Raw genomic sequence first — 21326 nt, forward strand, 5'->3', positions numbered from 1 at the left:
GAATTGTAAGGGGAATTTTGGTAACAAGAAGACAATTGCAATAGTCCCCAAAAGACACTTTTAGCCAAGGCTACAAAAGGATGTGTTATACTATGTTGATAGGTGTCACAAGTGCCAAACATCTAAGGAGCAAAATCAAAATACAGGTTTGTATCTTTCTTTTCCTATACCGGAAGCCTATGGACTAATATTACTATGCATTTTGTGTTGGGACTACCAAGAACAGCTAGGGGTAATGACTCTATTTTTGTTCACTTCTAGTCAAAATGTTCTATGGGTTTACAAACATGCCTTAAGGGAGATAGACAACTTGAGAGGGGACCTGGATGCTTCCTTCAATTGGATTCATAGGACAGCTAATGGGATGGCTGACACTCTAGCAAAGCAATTTTGAGGCAGCAGTTATTTTGGTCTCTATTGTAAATAATGTTTTAAAATGTGGAGGCGTGACACGAGGCGTTCCACTACCTAGAGGCATAAGGCGTAATTCAAAACATAAGAGGCGTAAGCTTCCTGAACACAAGGAGGCGTAAGCCTCCTTAAGAGGAGGGGGATGGGGAGGAAGGGGAAGAGGAATAAGATGAAGGAGGACCCCATTTTTCATTATTTTTAATAAAAATAATTTATATTAAAAATAATGAAGATGCATAACACTAGTTGAAGGGGGGGGGTCTTGTTGAAGCAGAGCAAGACCCCCCTAACACACAAAAAAGAAAAGAAAAACAAATTGGGCTGCATTGAAAAGGGGGGTTGGGGGTATAGGGGGTGAAGCCCCCCAACTAAGGGATCCGGGGGTAGAGCCCCCGGCCCACTTTCTTTCCCCTTATCTATTCTTCCCTTCCCTTTTCTTTACTTTCTTTTTCTCTTTTTTTTTTCCTTTGCTTTCTTTCTCTTTCCTTACCTTCCCTTTCTTTTCCTTTCCTTTCCTTTTTTCCTTTTTCCTTTTTTTGTCTTTTTATATGAAGTGTGCATGCGGTGCATGAGTCGTACGCCTTAGAAGTGTCAGCGCCTTTGGCCTATGCCTTAGGGCGTTTTGGGGGCATCTTGCCTGGAGGTGCTTCCCACACCTTTTAAAACATTGATTGAAAATTAGTTTTTTTTTTTATCAATAACTGGAATTCATTAGATTAAAAGAATTTAGTTACAGCTCTCCAAAGAGAGATAAACAGGCTTAACTCTCTTCGGGAAGATAACAAAAAAGGAAAAATTTACAGAAGAGCCCAAAACATTTGATCCCTTCCCACCCCCTGCTTTGCCAAAGCATCAGCAAATGCATTTGCTGTTCTCTTGACCCACTGAAACTTGATTTCCAGTCCTCTAGTTAGCCACTTAATCTCCCTCCTCTCATTAGCATATTTCCAAAGTCCACTACCTTCTTGTAACCAACTTAAGACCAGCTTTGAGTCCCCTTCAACGACTAACTTTTGTATATTCAGTTCCTTAGACTTCCTTATACCCTCCAGTACTGCATAGACCTCAGCTTTGAGAGAGTCTCCAAACCCAATGGAACCTGAATACCCACCCTCATCTCTGAATACCCCTCCTACACCTGAAGGACCTGGATTTCCTTCACTACTTCCATCAAAGTTTAGCTTTATAAGTCCACTTCCTGGTGGTGACCATGTAGGACAAACTAAAGAGCGAGCAGGAGCAGAATTTTCCACCTCCATCCAGCTATTCAACAACATATCCGTAGAAATATCAACAAACAGGTCCAAGGATTTCAGCCAATGTACCACCCTCATTGTTACTACTTCAATAAGGCATTCTTTACTTCTTTCAACTTCAAAGAAAATTCTGGTGTTCCTTTCCTCCCAAAGAGTCCAACAAACAGCAGCCCTCACACATCTCCACATTATCCTTCCCCTTTTGTTTGGCCAAGCAAAGAATGAGGGGCTAAACAAACTTTGAGATTGTAAATTAGTTTTTGGATATTTGTATTTTTGGGTGGATGGATCCCCAAGCTGTTGTAACTTTAGCTCCCATTTTTTGCTAATAAAAAAATGATTATTTTTGTTGTGGTTGATTGTTTCTCTAAATTAGCTCACTTTATTGGTTCCAAAAAGATTTTTGATGCTTCACATGTAGTTAACTTGGTTTTTAAAGATATTGTTCAGTTACATGGATTGTCAAGATCCATCACATCAGATTGTGACAAAAGATTCCTTAGCCACTTTTGGAGAACTTTATGGAAGCATATGGGTACTTCCCTACAGTACAAAAGCACATTTTATCCATAAATAGATGAGAAAACTGAAGTGGTTAATCAAAGCTTAGGCAACTTGTCAAGGAGTTTAGTTGGAGACTACTTGAAACAGTGGGATTTTATCCTATTGTAAACTGAGTTTTCCTTCAATGGTTCAGTTAACAAATCCATAGGGAAGACCGCTTTTGAGGTTGTGTATGGTTGGTCACCTAAAGGTGTTGTAGACCTAGTTCCTATAAAAAGGTTGTAGTGAGTGAGTGATGTTGAGGCTTTTGTTGAATCCATTTGACCATTTGAGAGATTCAAGAAAATGTTTGATGAAAGCTGAAAGATAGCAACCAAAATGATAGTTGTGAGAATGAAAGACTTCAGACCTATAAGTCTTATTTTCAGCCCATATAAAATTTTAGCACAGGTGTTTTCCATAAGATTAAAGATGGTGCTCCATTTGGTGATGGGTCCAACACAAATGGCATTCATACAAGGGAGAAAAATATTGGATGGAGTGGTAATTGCAAGTGAATGTGTGGATGCAAAAATGAGGAGTGGTTTGTTGAGGATGATTTGTAAGATAGACATGGAGAAAAGCTTATGATCATGTGGAATGGGGATTCCTAGAGGAGGTGATGGGGCTACTGGGTTTTGGAGAAAAATGGAGGAGTTGGGTGTTTGCATACATTTCATCAGTCTTGTTCTTGGTGCTGGCGAATGGGATCTCTATTGAATTCTTTGGGTCTTCAAGGGGGTTGAGACAGGGGGCCTGTTTATCTCCTTTGCTCTTTGTTTTAGTGGTACAGGTGCTAAGAAAATTAATTGGTAAGGGAGTGGAGGCAGGGCTTCTTAGAGGCTTCGAGGTGGGAAGAAAAAACTTAATGATTTCTCATCTTCAATATGCAGATGGCACTTTGATTTTTTTGAATGCATCACCAGTGCAAGTGCTGAATTTAAGGGGAATTCTTAAATGGTTGGAAGTGCTTTCAGGTCTGAAGATTAATTTAAAAGAAGTGTTATGATTGGAGGAAGGTGCTTCAAGATGTCTTAGAAGAGTGTGCCACCTCTTTGGATTGCCTAAGAGGGGAGCTTCCTTTCACTTATTTGGGCTTGCATATTGGTGCGAAAGCTTCCGCACTTTCTACTTGGCAATCAGTTTTAGATAGAATTGACCAGAGACTGGAAGGTTGGAAGAGGAGGTATCTCTCATTTGGGATCAAGATCACAACCATTAAAAGTGTCTTGTCAGATCTACCAATCTATTATTTATCTCTATTGAAAATTCCAGCAGTAGTGAGCCAAGAAATTGAAAGGATGCAAAGGGATCTTTTGTGGAATATAAAAGTAGCAGAAGAAAAACAGCCTTTTGAAAAGAAAGGACTGTTCAAAAAGTTGCAGAAAATCAAAAGAAAGTAGCAGAAATCAGGTTTCAAGTAGATAGAAGAAGAAGAAGAAGAAGGTGGCGGCAACTAGGGTTCAGAGAGAGATTTTCAAACATAATCTTCCCTCTTACTTCCTTAATTCCTTTTCATTAAGTTAAACTTTAATAATTTACAGAGAGGCCCCTAGTTGGGTAGAAAATTAAAAAACATAACACAAGAAAGAATAAAGCCCAGATTAAGGCCCATTACAGCAAAGAACATAAAAAATAAAGAAGGATAAACAGCCTATGGGCCATTCGGCCCATCTTCTCTTACACTCCCCCTCAAGCTGAGCATAGATGTCAATCATGCCAAGCTTCTAGTATCATGTTGAAGATTAGCCTTGGGAATGCCCTTGGTGAGGAAATCAGCTAACTGTCATTCAGAAGTGATGAAAGGTAGACACACTTCACCAGAAGCCACTCTTTCTCGAGTGAAGTGTCTATCAACTTCAATATGTTTAGTTCTGTCATGTTGCACTGGATTGTGAGCAATGTTGATGGCAGCCTGATTATCACAGTATAACATCATTGGCTTATCATGCTCAATACCCAATTCCTCCATCAAGGATCTAAGCCCAGATTAAGGCCAATTACAGCAAAGAACATAAAAAATAAAGAAGGATAAACAGCATATGGGCCATTCATCCCATCTTCTCTACAGTAGCCCAGAAAAAGTTTCATTTGGTTAGGTGGGATTGGGTTTGTAGGGTAAAGAAAGAATGGGGTTTGGGAATCAGAAGGGTGAGAGATTTTAATCAAGCCTTGTTGGGGAAGTGGGTATGGAGGTTTGGGTGGGAGAGGGAGATATTATGGAGGACGGTAATTGTGAGCAAATATGGGATGGTGAATTTTGGTTGGGATCCGAGGGAGGTATCTTCTTATGGGGTGAGTATATGGAAGGGTATCATGAAATTCCAAGCTTCAGTAAAAGCCTGTGCTTCATATAAGGTGGGAGATGGGTCTATTATTAGATTTTGGGAGGATGAGTGGTTAAAGGTGGGGAATCTTTGTGAGGTCTGTCCTAGATTATATAGGCTAAGCAGAAAAAATATTGCTAGTGCTAATTGTTTTGAATGGAGGCAGGGTGAGGTGTGCTGGTGCCCCACTTTTAGGAGGCCTCTCCTGGATAGAGAGGTGGAAGAAGAATGTGTAGTACTTCTGGCCAGACTTCTAGAGACAGAGATTCAGCAAGAAAGTTCGATGAGAGATGGTGGAAAGAGAGAAAAAATGGAAGATTTTCAGTTAATTCATTCTATAAAGAATTGGTCAGGAATCAGGTCAAAAGTCATCACATTGGAGGAATATGGGGTAACTCAATTCCGCCCAGAATTGAAGCTTTTACGTGGCTGGTGGCAATGAACAGCATCCTTACTCAAGACCATTTGAAAAAAAAAAAAGAGGTTTCTTCTTGGGTAACAGGTGCATCCTCTGTGAAATGGATTCAGAAGATGTGATGCATTTGTTGGTCGACTGTATTTATGTGAGCTGTATATGGTTATTCTACTTTCAATTCTTCAACATGGGTAGATGGGATCCTCAGACGCCTAGGGAAATCTTTGAAAAGTGGCCAAGAATCAATTGTGGGGAAAAGGCTAAAATCATGTGGAGTTGTGTTCCATTTTCAGTCTGCTGGGAGGTATAGAAAGAAAGAAACAGAAGATTTCTCTCCAACAAAGCAAGAGAGAAGGAATGACTTTGTTCTGTTATTGGTTCAAGATTAGTGGAAGGGATGTTAACTCTCCCAGAACTCAGAAACTTTAATAGAGAAAACTTTGGCTCAGATTTCTGGAATTTTTTGAGTCTTCATTAATTGTTGCAAGAGTTTATGTTTCTCTGTGTTTTTTTTGTACTTTTTTATGTCTTATTCTCTGTTAGCTGAATTGTGGGTGATGCCTTATCACCTGTTGTATTATTGGATGAGAGTTTCATGAGGGTGATCTACTTATGGTTTATTTGTAGCCTGACTGGTATTCTATTGGGATTTACCACAAGATGAAGTAGAAAAAGATTGGCCCATGTCAAGTGCGGAGACGGTTTGGGAACAATGCATATGAAATTGAACTACCTACTGGTTTGTCCATTTCACCATCTTTAATGTAGTATACCTCTTTGATTATCATGGAGATTAGATCCAGTAGAAAAAATTGATCAAGGAGAAGCATAAAAGGATAACAATTTTAATGAATTTGAGCAAGTAGAAGGTGGTTGAGTCATCAACACTTGAAATGTGGCCTATTTATAAAGTGCAAGGCTGCTAAAAGTGCTGCACACATGAAGTCAAGCTATTTTAAGCTGGTGGGAATGATGAGCCAAAATAGGAATAAGGAAATGATGTAAATGCGTTTTGGAATTGTTTGTTTTTGTAGTAGGATACCAAATAGTTGTCTTGGGTAGCTTTGTAGTTGATCTGGATCTAGGGGTAATTTTTTTCATTTCATAATATGGATTCTAGTAAGGGGCAGTTGGGTGCACCATTGTTGGGTTTTGGTCCCCTAGGTGTTTTTGTAGCTAAAGTTATCTTGGGATGTTGTTTGAAGTAATTTCGATTAAGGAGCTATTTGTGAAGGGGGTACATTCTAGGGGTTTATAAGTAAATATTTTAGTTGGCTTCTCTAGCATGCCATTAAGTCTTATAAAAAGAGATAGTGGCTGTTTTTTTTTTTGGATCAATAACTTTGAAATTTTCGTTAGTTAGAAAGATTTAGAATACATTAGAATACAACAAGAAATCAGCTAAATAAACTGACCCCGGACAGAATTACAGATGTGCCCAAAACATATTTGTTCTTTGAACCCCTTGCTTTGCTAAGCTATCTGCCAAACTGTTGGAAGATCTCCTAACCCATCCCACCTGGATTGACATGTTCCTTGACATCCATTTAAATCTTCGGAAATCATTCTTCAAATTCCATGTCACCCCTTCCCCTTTCTGCAACCATTCTATCACCGTTTTTGAGACCCTCAATGATCAGTCTGTTAATACCCAGTTCTTTAGCCTTCTCGACCCCATATGCTGCAGCTAGAAACTCTGCCCTAGCCACATCACCCTCCTCCACAGGACCGGAGTACAGAGCAATAATGAGACCATTTTTATCTCTAATGGCCCCCCCAATGCCAGAAGGGCCTGGGTTACCCACACAACTCCCATCAAAGTTCAGCTTCTTCCAACCGTCTGTAGGAGACCAAGCCTCAACAAACTGTTGTCTCTTAGATGATGAGGCAGCAATAAGTCCCCAAACCCTGAAAAAGTCTTCGATTGTAAAAACGGAAAACAGCTTCAAGCTTTTGACCCAATGTGCCACCCTCAATGTTATTGTTTCAACTAAAGCTTCCTTGCATTTTTCTTTTCCTTCAAATATTTTATCATTTCTTTCCTCCCAAACGGTCCATAGTATTGCTGCTCTAGTACACCTCCACATAATCCTACCCCTCCTTTTCATGCTACTGATACCATTAGGGCTGAATAAACCTTCCACCCTATCAGGAGAGGACCACTTGCACCCTAGAAGGGAAGAAAACCAATTCCAAATAAAACTGACAAAAGGGCAAGATATTAGAAGGTGGAAAGTAGTCTCACCACTAAACTTACACAGGACACACCAGTTAGGGGATAAGCACCAGTTTGGTCTTTTCCTTTGAAGTCCATCAAAGGTATTAATACAACCATGAAAAACTTCCCAACAAAAAGCATTGATTTTAGGAGTAGGAGGGCACCAAATTTCTTTGACTGGGAAAGGAAGAGAAGATTGTGTGGCAACCAACGAACGAAAAAGGGATTTACAAGAAAACGTCCCATCAGAATTAGGACCCTAAATTCTAGAATCTGACGCACCTTCCCCCAAGAATACTGAATTCAGCATACCTAACAGCTCGGACACTGCAAGAAGTTCAGACTCTCTAAGGTTCCTGTTAAATCCAAAGTTCCAATTCAACCCTGGGAGGTGAGCTGGTTGACTTAGGAAATCTGAAATTGGCCTACCCTTAAACCTGGACAGATCACAAAGAGAAGGAAATTTCTCACCCAAAGGAGTATCCCCAATCCACACATCCTCTCAAAATCTGATTTTACTACCAGAAGGCAAATCATACCTGATATGATTTAGGAATGTAGGGAGAAAACCATGGATGGCCTTCTAGGGAGAAGCCAAGGTAGCCCTGCGGAGACATCCAGCATCCCATCCGTTACTCGACATGCCATGAATGCTTGCAACCACTTTGTGCCATAATTTCTCGTTTTCATTTGGAAACCTCCAAAGCCATTTACAAAGCAAAGCCTGGTTCTTCAATCCAACGTTACGTAATTCCAACCCCCCTTCCACCTTCAACTTCCTCACCGTTCCCCATCTAAACAAATGATCCTTCTTTTTTCCCCTTGCTCCCTCAGAAAATCTCTCATGATTTTTTCAATTTTCCTCACTATCCCTTGTGGCATCCTAAACACTAGCATATTGTACACTAGAAGATTTGCTAAAGTAGACTTAATTAAAGTTATTCTCCCCCCAGTGAGATATAGTTCCTTTTCCATGCCGCTAAGCGTTTCTCGAATCTTTCCACCATCGGAGTCCAAAAACTAGCAGATCTAGGGTTGTTTCCAAGGGGTAACCCCAAGTATTTCATTGGCCACTCTCCTTTCTCACAGCCTAGGGTATTTTCTAAAGATCTCACTTCATCCTCTTCAATGTTGGTTCCAACCAATAAGCTCTTTGACCAATTAATCCCCAAATTAGACAACCTCTCAAAAAGTTTCACAACCAACCTCAGATACTCCCTCCCTACTTTCTCCATCACAAAAAATAAGAATATCATCTACAAATTGTAAGTGAGTGACCAAAACATTATCCCTCCCAACTGGCCAACCTCTGAATAGTTGCACACTATTTGCTCTTGAAATCAATTTGCTTAAGGCTTCAGCAATCAAAGTAAATAGAAAGGGAGAAAGGGGGTCACCCTACCTGAGCCCATAGAAACCTTAAAAAAAGTCATACACTGTCCCGTTAAATATTATTGAGTAGTGATTAGTTTGTAAGCATCCCTTGATCCATTTACACCACAAATTTCCAAAGCCACACCTCATAATATCAAGTAAAAAGTTCCAATCCACTGAATCATAGGCTTTTTCCACATCCAGTTTGATAGCCACTCCTTTCCTCTTTAATCTCTTTTGAGCCTCCACACATTCATTGGCAATTAATATTTGATCAATAATCTATCTATCCTGCACAAAGGCCCCTTGTTCTTGAGAAACAAGTGGAGGGATCACCTTCTTAATCCTCAAGGATAATACCTTTGCTATCACTTTGTAAATACTAGTGACTAGACATATTGGCCTGAAATCCCCTGGATGGTTGGCATTGTTCTTCTTTGGGATCAGTGCTAAAAAAAGTAGAGTTCATTCCCGGACTTATCACCCCTCTTCTATAGAATTCATTGAACACTCTGATCAGATCTCCTTTAATTATGTCTCAACAATCTTGATAGAAAGCCATTGTGAAACCATCAGGTCCAGGTGATTTTGATCTATTCATAGAAAAGACTGCTTCCTTAATCTCTTCCTCTTCAAACCTTTTTTCCAGAAATTGGACCTGAATCTCCCCCAATGTCTCCCAATCAATACCTTCAATCCTCCACCTCTCAATTAGGGGTCTTCTATAAATTGACCAAAAAGCTCTGAGAATGCATTAGCAATCTCAACTTGGTCCATGATCTCACTTTCCCCCACCACTAGAGAGGTAATCAAGCACTTCCTTCTCCTTCCATTTGCAATGGCATGGAAAAAATTTGTATTTCCATCACCTTCTTGGATCCATCTCTCTCTTGACTTTTGTTTCCAACATATTTCCTCTCTCAGTAATGTCTCCCCTTCTTGGAGTCTGTTGGTTCTTTCTCTCTTGTTTGAGTTGTGGCTCAACCCCTAACTAGGGATTTCAAATATTAGGAGCTTGGGTTCTGAGGAATCAACCCTTTTGACGCCTTCCAATCCCTCTTTCGATGCGTATCTGCACGAGAGGTCAACTTGATGCTGTTGCTACTATAATAAAACAGTTCCAGGAGGAGTTGTACTTCAGGTTCAATTCTGAAACCTATAAATATCCACTTTGTTTTTGTTGTTTCAATTTTGTATTGTTTTTTTATTGTTGTTCGCTTAAAGTACTGCAAATAACTTGCTTGTCTCAAAGCTAAAAGATTTAGTGGATAACTTCTAGCTAATCTCAACACTATAAGTCAATTGGGGAAAAGTTGTGTAGCTAGAATAAACTTGGATGAGGGTGACATTCAGGCCTTGGCAGAATTACTAGGCTATGAGGTAAAAACTTGGCCCCTAGAGTATCTAGGTATGCCCTTGTGGGGGAACCCAAAATCAAGAAGCTTTTGGAAACCAATTATAGAGAGATTTATAGAAAAGATAAAATGTGTAAGAGAAGCTATATCTCTTTGGGGGGAAGAATAACCTTGATAAGGTCCACCCTAGATAACCTACCCACTTATTTCCTCTCCATTTTCAGGATCCCGGTGAAAATAGCTAGACAGCTAGAAAAGATAATGAGGGATTTTTTGTGGGAGCCAGGAGAAGAAAGGAGAGACCATTTAGTGAAATGGGAACAAGTTTGTAAACCCAAGGAGCAAGGTGGACTAGGTATAGGAAATATTTTGAAGAAAAATACGACTCTTCTAGGGAAATGGCTGCGGAGATTCCCTCGCGAAGAAGATAGGTTATGGCACAAGGTCATTAAAAGCATTCATGGTGAATCAGACAATGGTTGGGATACAAAACTAGCCTCTCATGCAGCTCCTAATTCTCTTGAAAAGCAAACATTGAGGTATTGCCAGTGTTCCTTAACTTTTATCTGTTTTGATGTTGGGTGTGGGAATAAAGTGTTATTCTGAGAAGACTTATGGGTAGGGGAATTGTCCCTTAGGGACAAATTCCCTGAACTTTATTTCTTGTCAAACCATAAGGCTGAACCTATTTTTAGATTTGGTGTACTTTTAGACTTGGGCCTATCTTGGGACTTTGGTTTCAGAAGGGGTCTGAGGGATAATGAATGTGATTCCCTAATTCTCCTAGTTTCAACTCTAGAGAAGGTCTACTTGGACCAAAATTTTGTGGATAGTAGAAGCTGGTTCCCAAGATCTAATGGTTTATTTTCCTGTCGCTCGTTCTGTAGCCTGCTTACTCATTCTGAAACCTTGTGGGTGAACTTTTCCGTTAGAGAAATCTGGTATAAACCAATCCCTCCTAAAGTACAAGCCTTTTGTTAGGAAGTGTTCCTAGGGAAGGTAAATACCTGTGATGTGCTATAGGAAAGAAAGCCAAATAAGTGCCTCTCTCCTCATGTGTGTATCCTTCTTAAGGATTGTGGTGAGACCCTAACCCATTTTCTAATATCCTGCTCTTTTGTTTCTTGTATTTGGAAACACTTATGCTCTCTCTTTGGTTGCAGATGGACACCCCCACAGATGTAGTAAATCTTTTCAACTCTAATTTCCTGAGGCAACAGAAAAAAAAAAAGGGAAAATGTCTTTGGAAGGTAGTAGGAGCGGCTGTGGTGTGGACTATTTGGGAGGAAAGAAATCAAAGAATCTTCAATGAAAAAAAGCAAATCAAAGGAGGAAGTAATTGAAGCTATAAAAGTCAGATTTGCACATTAGGTTAAAACTATGGAACTCTACAGGAATGTCTCTATAAATGACATTATAAGGAACTGGACTGAAGTGATACAAACTGATGTACATGGTGTGAGAGTGGACTAGAAACCACCTGCACCAAATAAACTAAAACTGAACTTTGATGGGAGTTCTTTTGGCAACCCAGGAGAAGCAGGTATAGAGGGAGTGCTTAGAGATCATCAAGGAACAGTTGTGGCACGTTTCTCAGGACCAATAGGCCTTGATGACACAATTTAGGCTGAAACTGTCTCTCCTACAAGGCTTGAAACTGGCTGAGCAGATTGGAGCAACAGAACTGGAAGGTGAAGGAGATTCACTCCTGGTCATATCTTGGGCAAAGCAAATCACTTCCGTACCTTGGAAGCTCAGATTTGTCTTCAGAGAAATAGACCAACTTGCAAGAAGGTTTAATACTAGTTTTGGTTGGGTAAAGAGGGAAGCAAATGGACTTGCTGATGTCCTAGCCAAACAAGGAGCAGACAGACCTACTTTATTTTGGGCTAGATTGTAATCTGATGTGTACTCTCATCAGTAATTAATGATTTGATAACAGCTTATTTTCTGATAGAAAAAATAATGTGCTTGTCTAACCACATCATATCCATATTGTCCTGAGAACAAGAGGTTTCTAAACTGATGTAAGCCAGCCAAAATGATACCATGCTAAATTTCATGGTATTCTTTTTTTCTTTTTGTCTTATTGCTGCTGTGCTTGTAGCACCTATTCCTAATGCAACGAATAGTTATGCTCTAATTATGAGGTTTCTATGAGTTTTCTGTTCACTGATATTTGTTTATGTCTATCCATTGATATTCTTCCTTGTATTATTTTATTTAAATAAAGGTGGCTAATTGTAGCATTGCTGAAGGCATCTCCTTCTTGTGTTTCTTTTGTCATATTTCTCTTCCTTTCCATATTTTCTTTTTTTCTTATTTTGATGCGCTTACATCTAGTCATTGCTTTTATTAGATGTTCCTGAATCACTTTTTCCATTTTGCTATTGATCTTTCTGGTTAACAGAGCATGATTGGAAGAAAGATGTTGGAAAGCCAACTTCAAAAAATGGGAGTTTTCAGTGCTGGTGAAACTATTAGTTCACATCCAAATTTTGATGAAAGCTTTAAAGTTTGTGAGTATATTTTTCTTATTTATTGTCCAGTCCATGAATGGGAGTTCTTAGTGCTGGTGGATCCAGGTTTCACCTAGGTATATAGGAGAGTTGTGCCAACATTTTTCTCCACATTTTTTTATTCAGTGTGGGCTAATCATGGGGATGACATAAGCATTCAGTATTCAGGAACTCCTGCTTTGAAAGGAGATTTTGTTAGGTAACTCACCTATCCTTAGGATGCTCTTGTTTTTTAGTATCAACTTAATGTATTTTCTATTAAATGACTTCTGAATGTCATTGATGACTACCGGCTTAAGCAAAATGATTGAGTCTCATTGGGAAGTTCATTTAATTGTTAGATTTACACATCTGAGGTGCATTCTGGAATCTGATATTTTCCAGTCAAAATGCATAAACTTGAAATGCATGTTTGTTCTCTACTAACTTCAATATGTATTTAATGATAACTTTGCTGCATTTATTTCTTCTTTCATTCTTTTCTTATCTATTCTTTGTCTGGGGTGGGGGATTGATGTATTTTCTTTCTCATGGTTATTTCCAAGTTTAAGATCATGGCATGTTTACTTTCTGGTTTTCCAGATATGGCAACAGGACAATCCAAGGAATCGTGCAGGATTTGTGGAATGCCGGTGCTCGATATTACTTTAATAATTTCAGTGATGGCACAAAGCAGGTTTGTATGCTCATTTGTTCATTTTATTAATTTTAGGTTACAATCAGGGAACATCACAGAATGTTGAGAGATAGAGAAAAAAAAATGTAGAGAGACATAACTAATCTTTTTTTGACTATCAATTTACTTATAATTCAGTAAGTTCCATACTGTTAAGCAAGGTTCAAAATGTCGCACGTATTGGAATATATCATATCATATTGGTAGTGTCCCTATACACTAAATATTTAGTATTTTGTTTTTTTAATATTTTCAGGGGGTTGGCCTTGCTACGATCAGCCCCTGTAAAATTTCAAAAAATAAATAAATAAGGAGCGAGTGTTTCAAAACCCTAATACGCATGTTCATACATGTCTATAGGGGTGTATCAAGACTTTGAACCTTGACTGTTAATCAATACCCAACGTTAGAGATTTTGTGCATTTCTTGACTGTTCTTGTCATGTTTTTGATGTAAATCAATAGAGACTAAGGGACTGTTTGATAATGGATGAAGTGGCTGAACTGAATTGCTTATTGGCTATTGCTTTGTCATGTAGTGGATATAAAAATTAAATGATAAAAACATCTGAAGCTATAGTGATCAACCCAACTTCAGCTCAGCCATTAAGGATCTCACAACATCCTTAACAACTTATTCACTAAAAAAGACAAATCCATAAGTCATATTTGCCAATTTTTGCTGCAGTAGTGTGAAAAGCATTAAAAGTGAAAAATATGTGAAAACCTGAAGTGACTATATTGCAATTGTCATTCTATTTTTGTCCATATTCTCCTCCATCACATCCAACATGCTTCTTAACATGATCCATCATCTATATTGTCTTATTGTATTTACCTTTTTTGTTGCCCTCCCTTTTCTCTTCAACTTGCTATGCCTGCCTATAAATGTTAATCTTATTCAATCCTTCAATTTCCAGAAAAAGGAAAACCATTTGACTAGGTTCACTTTCTATGGTACAAACCTATTAAAATTTTGTCACTTTGTTCTTGGAAGCTAAACTCCTATTTGTTGCACTGCTATCAAATTATTTTTCCTCAAAAATGCCTATCAATATAAACAGGTTTTTCATGTCTCCTTAAAGAACCAATATCTGGAGTATATTTACTTGGGGTGGCAATGAGTCAGCTTCAGGTTGGTTTGATATTTACCTAATTATTTTATATCCAACTATAAGCCAACATAATTATTTATAGGGATGATGATGCCTAACTAAAACCTGATCTTGAGAAAAATAGGAATTAGGAAAGAACTCAAAACCTGTAACCTAATTAACACAAAAAATGAAAACCCTAAACTAGTGGGGAGGTGAGAGAATTGTTTAGATGTTGGGTATTGGGACTTACCAAGTATGGCTAACTGAACTCATCATGGTTATAAATAGGTCGTGGCCTTGTGGGTTTACAAGAATATTGATCATGTGGTCAAAAGTCAACTGAATTGAAAGCCTTCTGTTAGATTTTGCCACCCCAACTGTTAGAGAATGTTAAAAAGTTCCTTGTTGATCTATTGAAGAACCTTGGGAATATTAGCTTCTCCCCAGCGGGTGGAAGCCAATAGAGGTTTTGCATCCTTTTATCATGCATCTAAATCTAGGTATTTGGGCTTAGTGGTACAAATTGGGTAAGATATTTGAGGAATTTCCACTACTTAGGCCTGGTCCCCTTTAAAAGTTAACAAATGTTCAACCAGACCTGCCTAAGTCGTAACCCTAGTTGCTATGAATCTCAGCTTCACCAAATGATCTTCACTGTTCTCCCATAATTACCATAATGTAAGTAATTAACTTTGTGAAACAATATGATGCCCATGTGGTGGAGGTGGTGGTATTTTCCATGTTTTATAAAAACGAACCGGTGACCGAACCGGTCAGGGGTCCAGTTACCGGTTCGAACGGTCTGACCGTTCAACCCGAACGGCTGGCCCATTCTGACAAAAAAATAAAAAATTAAAAAATTGGAAAACAGTCAAAACCGTTTGAATGGTTAACCGGCCGGTTCAGCGATTTGCTGACCAAAATCAACGGTTTTAGGGGAAAAAGCGGTTTTGGAGGAAAACGGAACTGGTCAGGTCACCGGTTCCCGGTTTTTCCGGTCCGACCATCCGGTCCGGTCCGGTTTTGAAAACAATGGTATTTTCTTGTTAATGCTGCGAAGAAATTTGGAAAAGCATGGTTCAGAAAATTGTATGTATATATGCATATCTAATCGTAGCATGTGTAAATGATTATTCTTAGAATGACTTCTCAAAGAAGAATACATCTATTTGACAATTTAGTGAATTTTACAAAGTTTTATGTCATAGAAACAGCTCCTGTGAATCTAAAGGAATCTTGTTCCCCTATTTCTTATATGTTTCTATGGCAAGCAGCATTTCTTTGGAGATCATACTTAAGTTAAATGGCTATAAGCATGATGAGTTCAGATATCTAGATTCACATTCACAAGCCCAAACCACATTAATATCCAACCTATTGTCTGCAAACTTGTCTTGTTGCATATCATATGCATATGATATGCCTATTATATGAACTGGCTGATCTCTGGGTTCCTGCGGTGTTCAGTCTGGATGCAGGATCTATTCCTTCTAATATTTTGTTGAAGAGACTTGTTGCCCTCATTACCCTCTATAACCCATATAATAACCACCTAACAGTCCATCAATCCCCTATATGCCGATGTATGTAGTGAGCAAACTCCTGTTGAAATAGTTATTGGCTTTGTGGGAGAATTTTCGTTTATCCCATTGTGGATTATTTTCATTTTTTAATCTAATTGTTAAATAGATATTCGAGTGCTAACTTTATAATGTTGTTCTTGTGTGATATGTTACACAAATGTTCAAGGATGCTATTGATCTCCTTCATGGACACTATATTATTTCTGTCAGTCGAGATATGACTACTCCATCCCAGAAAGGAAATCTTGAGGCTATAGCTGTAAGTAGTCTCCTCCATGTAGTTAACATCTTTTCTAAATTTTAATTAGTTTGCCATAAAGATTGAAGTAAAATATGTTTATTCAGTCAATTCAAATGGAAACTTTGTTTCCTTATATTTCTCAAATTCTAGAATTCTCTTTTGTTTGCTAATGTCAAGAAACCGTTCAACCTTAAGCTGTTAAGCGAGGTTCCTGGATAGGTTTTTATTCTCTAGCATGCCCCCTCATGCAAAAGCCGGCTTGAAGGGTAGAAAAGCACAGGCCTACCCACAACTTGTGCTGAAATTTAATTAATTATATTGGGGGCAACGAGGATTGGGCACTAGACTACTTGGTCAAACAGGTTCTGATTCCATGTCAAGGAACCATTCAACCTAAAAGATTAAGCTGTTAGGTGAGGTACCTGAATAGGTTTTTATTCTCTAACAGCTAAAAGTAGGTAGTTTATTTAATAAGAAAAAGTGGTATAAGAAATTCAATTTTCTTGTTAAGTGAACAACAGAAACATGGTTCACATGAACATGTGCTTTGAGATGTCCCAAAAATTACAATTATTTTTCCAACATTCTAGCCGATAATGATGACACTAACCTTCACCATCCAAATATGACAGATTTGTGGTTACTTTTATTCAATGAAAACCTGCAGGACTCAATAACCAGTAAAAGAGAAAGCTGACATCTAGATGGTGGGCATGTACCCAGTAACCCTGTAACTTGGGAGAAAATCCAAGATAAAATGTGTGCTTCAAGTGGATCTCATTTAGTGGCAAGTAGGCTTCTCTTGTATTTCACTAGGCTTGAGAAACTTAGCAGTTTAGGTTTGTAATGTATGTCTCAAAGTTTTTTTTTTTTTTGAGATATTTGCTACTATTGGAAGACAAAAGGAAAATTTTTGTGGTGTTGAAAAGAACTCCCCTAATTTATTTAGGTTCTGATGAATACTTATCCAATGTTATATGTTCCCCATTGTTTTATTGTGGCTATATTAATTCTCTCTCTCTCTCTCTCTTGCAGTCCCCTTCAACAGCTTTGGCATTAGCCTTGGTTGGATTTTTCTTTGCTCTCATGTCACTGAGACAAGGTTAGTTGGCTTCTCTGTTTCTAAAAGTAATAGCTTGGTCAAGAGAATTTTTATAGGTTCACCTGGATGCTCTATATGAAACCAGCTACTTGTCATGATTGATGCATAAGATGGAAATAAACTATGTTGGTTTTAGCCTAGGTTTTGCAGGTTGATTGATGACTTAGTTTAGTGCTGGACGAATGTGCCTACAAGCCTAGAGGCACACTTCCAGGCAAGGCTTGAGGAACTTTGAGGTGCATATAAGTGCGTGCAACTTGTATAAAGCCTATGATTTATGCCCTTATACAAGAGGCATGCACCTCATTAGGTCCTATTTTAATGTTTCTTTTTTTTTGTTATAAATTGATATAAATGAAAGAAGAGCATCTTTAATCATGCTCCCTTTTACATGATATATCATAAATTAATGGGAAAAACCAAATTAGTAAAATTTAACATTTTCTAATTGTATCCATAAATCTATTTATTCATCTGTTGTTTATTGTAACATTGTAGTTGATTAGGCATTGCAATGTGCATTTTATATCATTATACTTCCATTTGTTTTCAGAATGGCTTGAAAAAATTATACTTTGGAATATGCTAAGAGGAAAAGAAGGAATACACTATTTTCTATTTATTTTACTTTATTTTATTCACTTATTAATTAAAAATTGGTGATTAGGAAGCTTACGCTTCTTACATTCTGATTCAAGCCCCATGTCACTTTACATCACACTTTAACATTTGAAAAGATTGCTTTTATCTATCTATCTATCTATCTATCCATCCATCCATATATATGTGATCATATATTCTACATTGACATTGTTTCTGGACAAATATATACTACCTCTGTTGGATGAACTACCAACCCTTGCTTGGTACAGCAGTAAGAAAAGTGAATAAAACAATCAGAATAAATGCTGGATCTTGTCCAAAAATACTAAAGAGAGGATAAATGTTGTGAAAGGTTGGAAAGGATACAATACTAAGGCTCTAGAGAAACCAGCATGAAAAAGTCTTTTTTGAGATAACTGTCCCAAAACTTCTTACATGAGAGAAAACTCATCTTTACATGTCAAAATCCTACTGACTACAAACAGATCCAAACCCTTTTTTGTTTCTTCTAATCTGATTTATCAAAATAATGCAAGTAACTTGGCTGGAAAGGAGTGCTCATAAACTCACATATGACATAACTACTTAAAACTAACATGATTTGACACATTTTTCATGAAAAACTTCACATAAAATTTCATGAGTTTATTTTAAACTGAGCTCCTAACAATCAAAATATTCCAGAAAACATAGCAAAGCCATAATTTATTGAAAATTGTACTTTTAACCTAGGGTTGCAAACAGATCGGATCGAATGGGATATAGATATATACAAATTTGATTTGTTTATATTCAAATTCGAATTGGATCTTATCTATGGGATTTATATTGTGTACAAACTGAATTCGGATTGCAATTGGATACTGAATAGTATAAATAAATTAAACTAAAAATGATTAAAATATTATATATTATTAATGAAATGAACTAAAAATGACTTTATATTGTATCTACTTAGCAAAAAGAATTGAAATTTACTTGTATGAAACTTGAATATATGACTATATATATATAATCAAATCATATAGAGGTGTCTCTATATTTGATCCAATCATAAACAGATCGAATTTAGATCACCCTTGATGGGATCAAATTCAAATTCAAAATTGGAAAATTGGATACCATTTACAGCCCTATTTTAACCAAATAGATGTTCTAATGAATAATAGTATTAATCCCTTTGGGTTTGAGAGAATTTGGCTCTAAATAGGAAAATTTGCACGTATTTATATAAATTTTGAATGAGTTGGCAGCTCCTCAGCAATCTAATTACTTCATCTTCTCCATCAAAGCCTTGAGAAGACAAATTAAAGACGAGACTTATTGAAAGCTATGAGATTAACCATCACATCTCAATCTTATTTGTATTCGTATTTCTTTTTTGCAGTTGGTTTTGATATTGGTAGTCTATTCTTCTCACTTGTCTGGGCGGGATTGACTGTGTGTATATTAGCATTTTTGCGAGCCAATGGTCGGATCTTTTGTAACCGCCCTCGTTTGCACAAGCCACGGTGTTAATGAATGAGAATGACTAGTGAACCTTTTGGGCTTTCTTGTTTGTGATAAATCTTGCCTTATTTAAATTTTTTTGCATTTTTATTACATTTATTCTCTAAATGGTATTTGTAATCCCATTTAATCGACATGTTGGCTACTTGTAAGTTTGGGGATAGCTCATTCACGGTCACATTGATTTGGGATTACCAATTTTAATTGTATTGAAATAAAGCAGCTTATTGTGCCTTGGTTTTGGTTTTGCATTGTACACACATATTTGTATATGCACTCTTCACAAACTAAGCCTTGAGGAAAAATCTAATTGCATCCAACAGGGATTTCCTAACATGGCATGTGTAAGTTCATAATTCGGATTAGCTGAACGCGATGGCTGTTCAACTGGCTGTGGAATCAATGATAATATTCCATGCCAGTAATAAATTCATGGGCCCCATTGTATGGTGCAGGCCCGTGGAATATTATCATTGGTTCCACAGCCTGCATAACAGCCATTGCATTCAGCTAATCCTTCCTCGTTAGTTCACACTTTACAGACTCCTTGTAAACAGTATCATCTGTGTTGGGTGAATTAATGTTATGCAGGCTGAACCATTGAGTCACACTCCCTACTATCAATCTCGAATGTGGACAGCCAAAGTTTTCTTATCAATCAACTTGTTTTTACTTTACCATTGCCCTCGTAGTAGAATTGCCAGAATATCTAGATCTCTATGTATATAAAATGTTGGGACTCACTAGTATTATAATTCTAGGAGACTTAAAAAACAATTCATTTGACCTAGTTTTGACCGAATTGGGATATTCTGCCAACAAAACATGTTTCAACTCTCTACCAACATGATCTCACACTACATATCCCATACATGGGGGTCCCACTTTTATGGCGGGTCCTAGTCTCATGGTGAGATGTGTGGTATTAGATCAAGTTGGTAGAGGGTTGGAATGTATTTTGTTGGTAGGTGATCTGAACTCACCATGGCCATCCTTTTACAAGTAGGAGTATGTAGGACCCATTGGCCCAACTGAGTCTGTTCTTTTACCCGGCCTACGTTAAAACTACCTGCCTACTTCACGCTAAACAAAAACAAATGAGTCTGGCCAGCTCGGTTACTTTTCCCTCAGTTAAAATTCCCTAAGGCTGTGTTTGGTTGCAATGCAAATAAATTTGAACTGATGCAAAACCATGGCAGTGCAAATGATTTGAGTGTAAATTCTAACCTATTTTTGTTTCAAATTTTAGCTTATTTTGTTTGATTGCAGTACAAATGAAGTAAATTAATACATGAAGTAGAATAAACTAAAATCCAAAACAAAATTAAACAAGAATTTGCATTTTTTTACTTTTGCACTTCCATGCATTTGTACTAGTACAAATAAATTTGCACTCCAAACACAGCCTAAAGCTTCTTTTGTTTGCACTACTACGATTTTGTTTTCACTAATACAAATGCATGCATGGGAATGCATATGATCAGAAGAGTGCAAAATATCCGATTCAACCTTATTTTGTTTCAGGATCTATTTTATTTGAAACAAAAATAAGGTAAAAACTAAAATAAAATTAAACCAGAATTTGTGCAGGTGCAAATGAAATTGCATTGCAAACAAACCAGGTTTAAAGAAATTAAGACCAAAAAAGTCCCTTTTAAAGAATACAAATACAAATATGTACAGTATAAATACATACAAAATTCAAGGTTTTGCACTCTACAAATTTTTATTTGTAATCCTCGGCTAAATTGGGATGAATGCAAATACAAATATGTACAGTACAAATACAAGGTTTGTAAATACCATATGTAAGGTTTTGCACCGAACATATTTGCATTTGCACTTTTTCCAAATGGATCCTAAAGAGGTAACCTTGCTTGGTTCGTTAGGGAAATTTTGATATAATGGTGAAGGATTTAATTGTATTATAAATTGTGCAATATGTCAGCCTTTGTTTTTTAGTTCAAGTAGCATGTTCATCTCACCATAGGTAAAGATTTTGATGCACTTGATTCACATAACCTATGAATTGATGCACTTAATTTAATATTTTTAATTCAGTTTTAAATTTTTTATTTATAAAAAATGTTAAAATTAT

General features: G+C 37.4%; 1 protein-coding gene across 4 annotated transcripts in view; it reads left to right on the forward strand.

Moving 5' to 3' along the window:
* The window catches only part of LOC104612231 (phosphoinositide phosphatase SAC6-like), a 57403-nt gene extending 37940 nt beyond the window's left edge, over positions 1–19463 (forward strand). For all 4 annotated transcript variants that reach the window (XM_088896714.1, XM_088896717.1, XM_088896715.1 and 1 more), the window contains 6 exons: positions 12310–12418; positions 12545–12617; positions 13001–13094; positions 15940–16032; positions 17050–17116; positions 19107–19463. In XM_088896714.1, the coding sequence (XP_088752840.1) occupies positions 12310–12418; positions 12545–12617; positions 13001–13094; positions 15940–16032; positions 17050–17116; positions 19107–19237 (567 nt within the window). In that variant the 3' untranslated portion in view covers positions 19238–19463. The remainder of the gene's footprint in view (positions 1–12309; positions 12419–12544; positions 12618–13000; positions 13095–15939; positions 16033–17049; positions 17117–19106) is intronic.
* Positions 19464–21326: the final 1863 nt, after the last annotated feature.

This window comes from Nelumbo nucifera, chromosome 1 (genome assembly GCF_055504915.1).
Source record: "Nelumbo nucifera cultivar China Antique chromosome 1, China Antique-T2T, whole genome shotgun sequence".
NCBI lineage: Eukaryota > Viridiplantae > Streptophyta > Magnoliopsida > Proteales > Nelumbonaceae > Nelumbo > Nelumbo nucifera.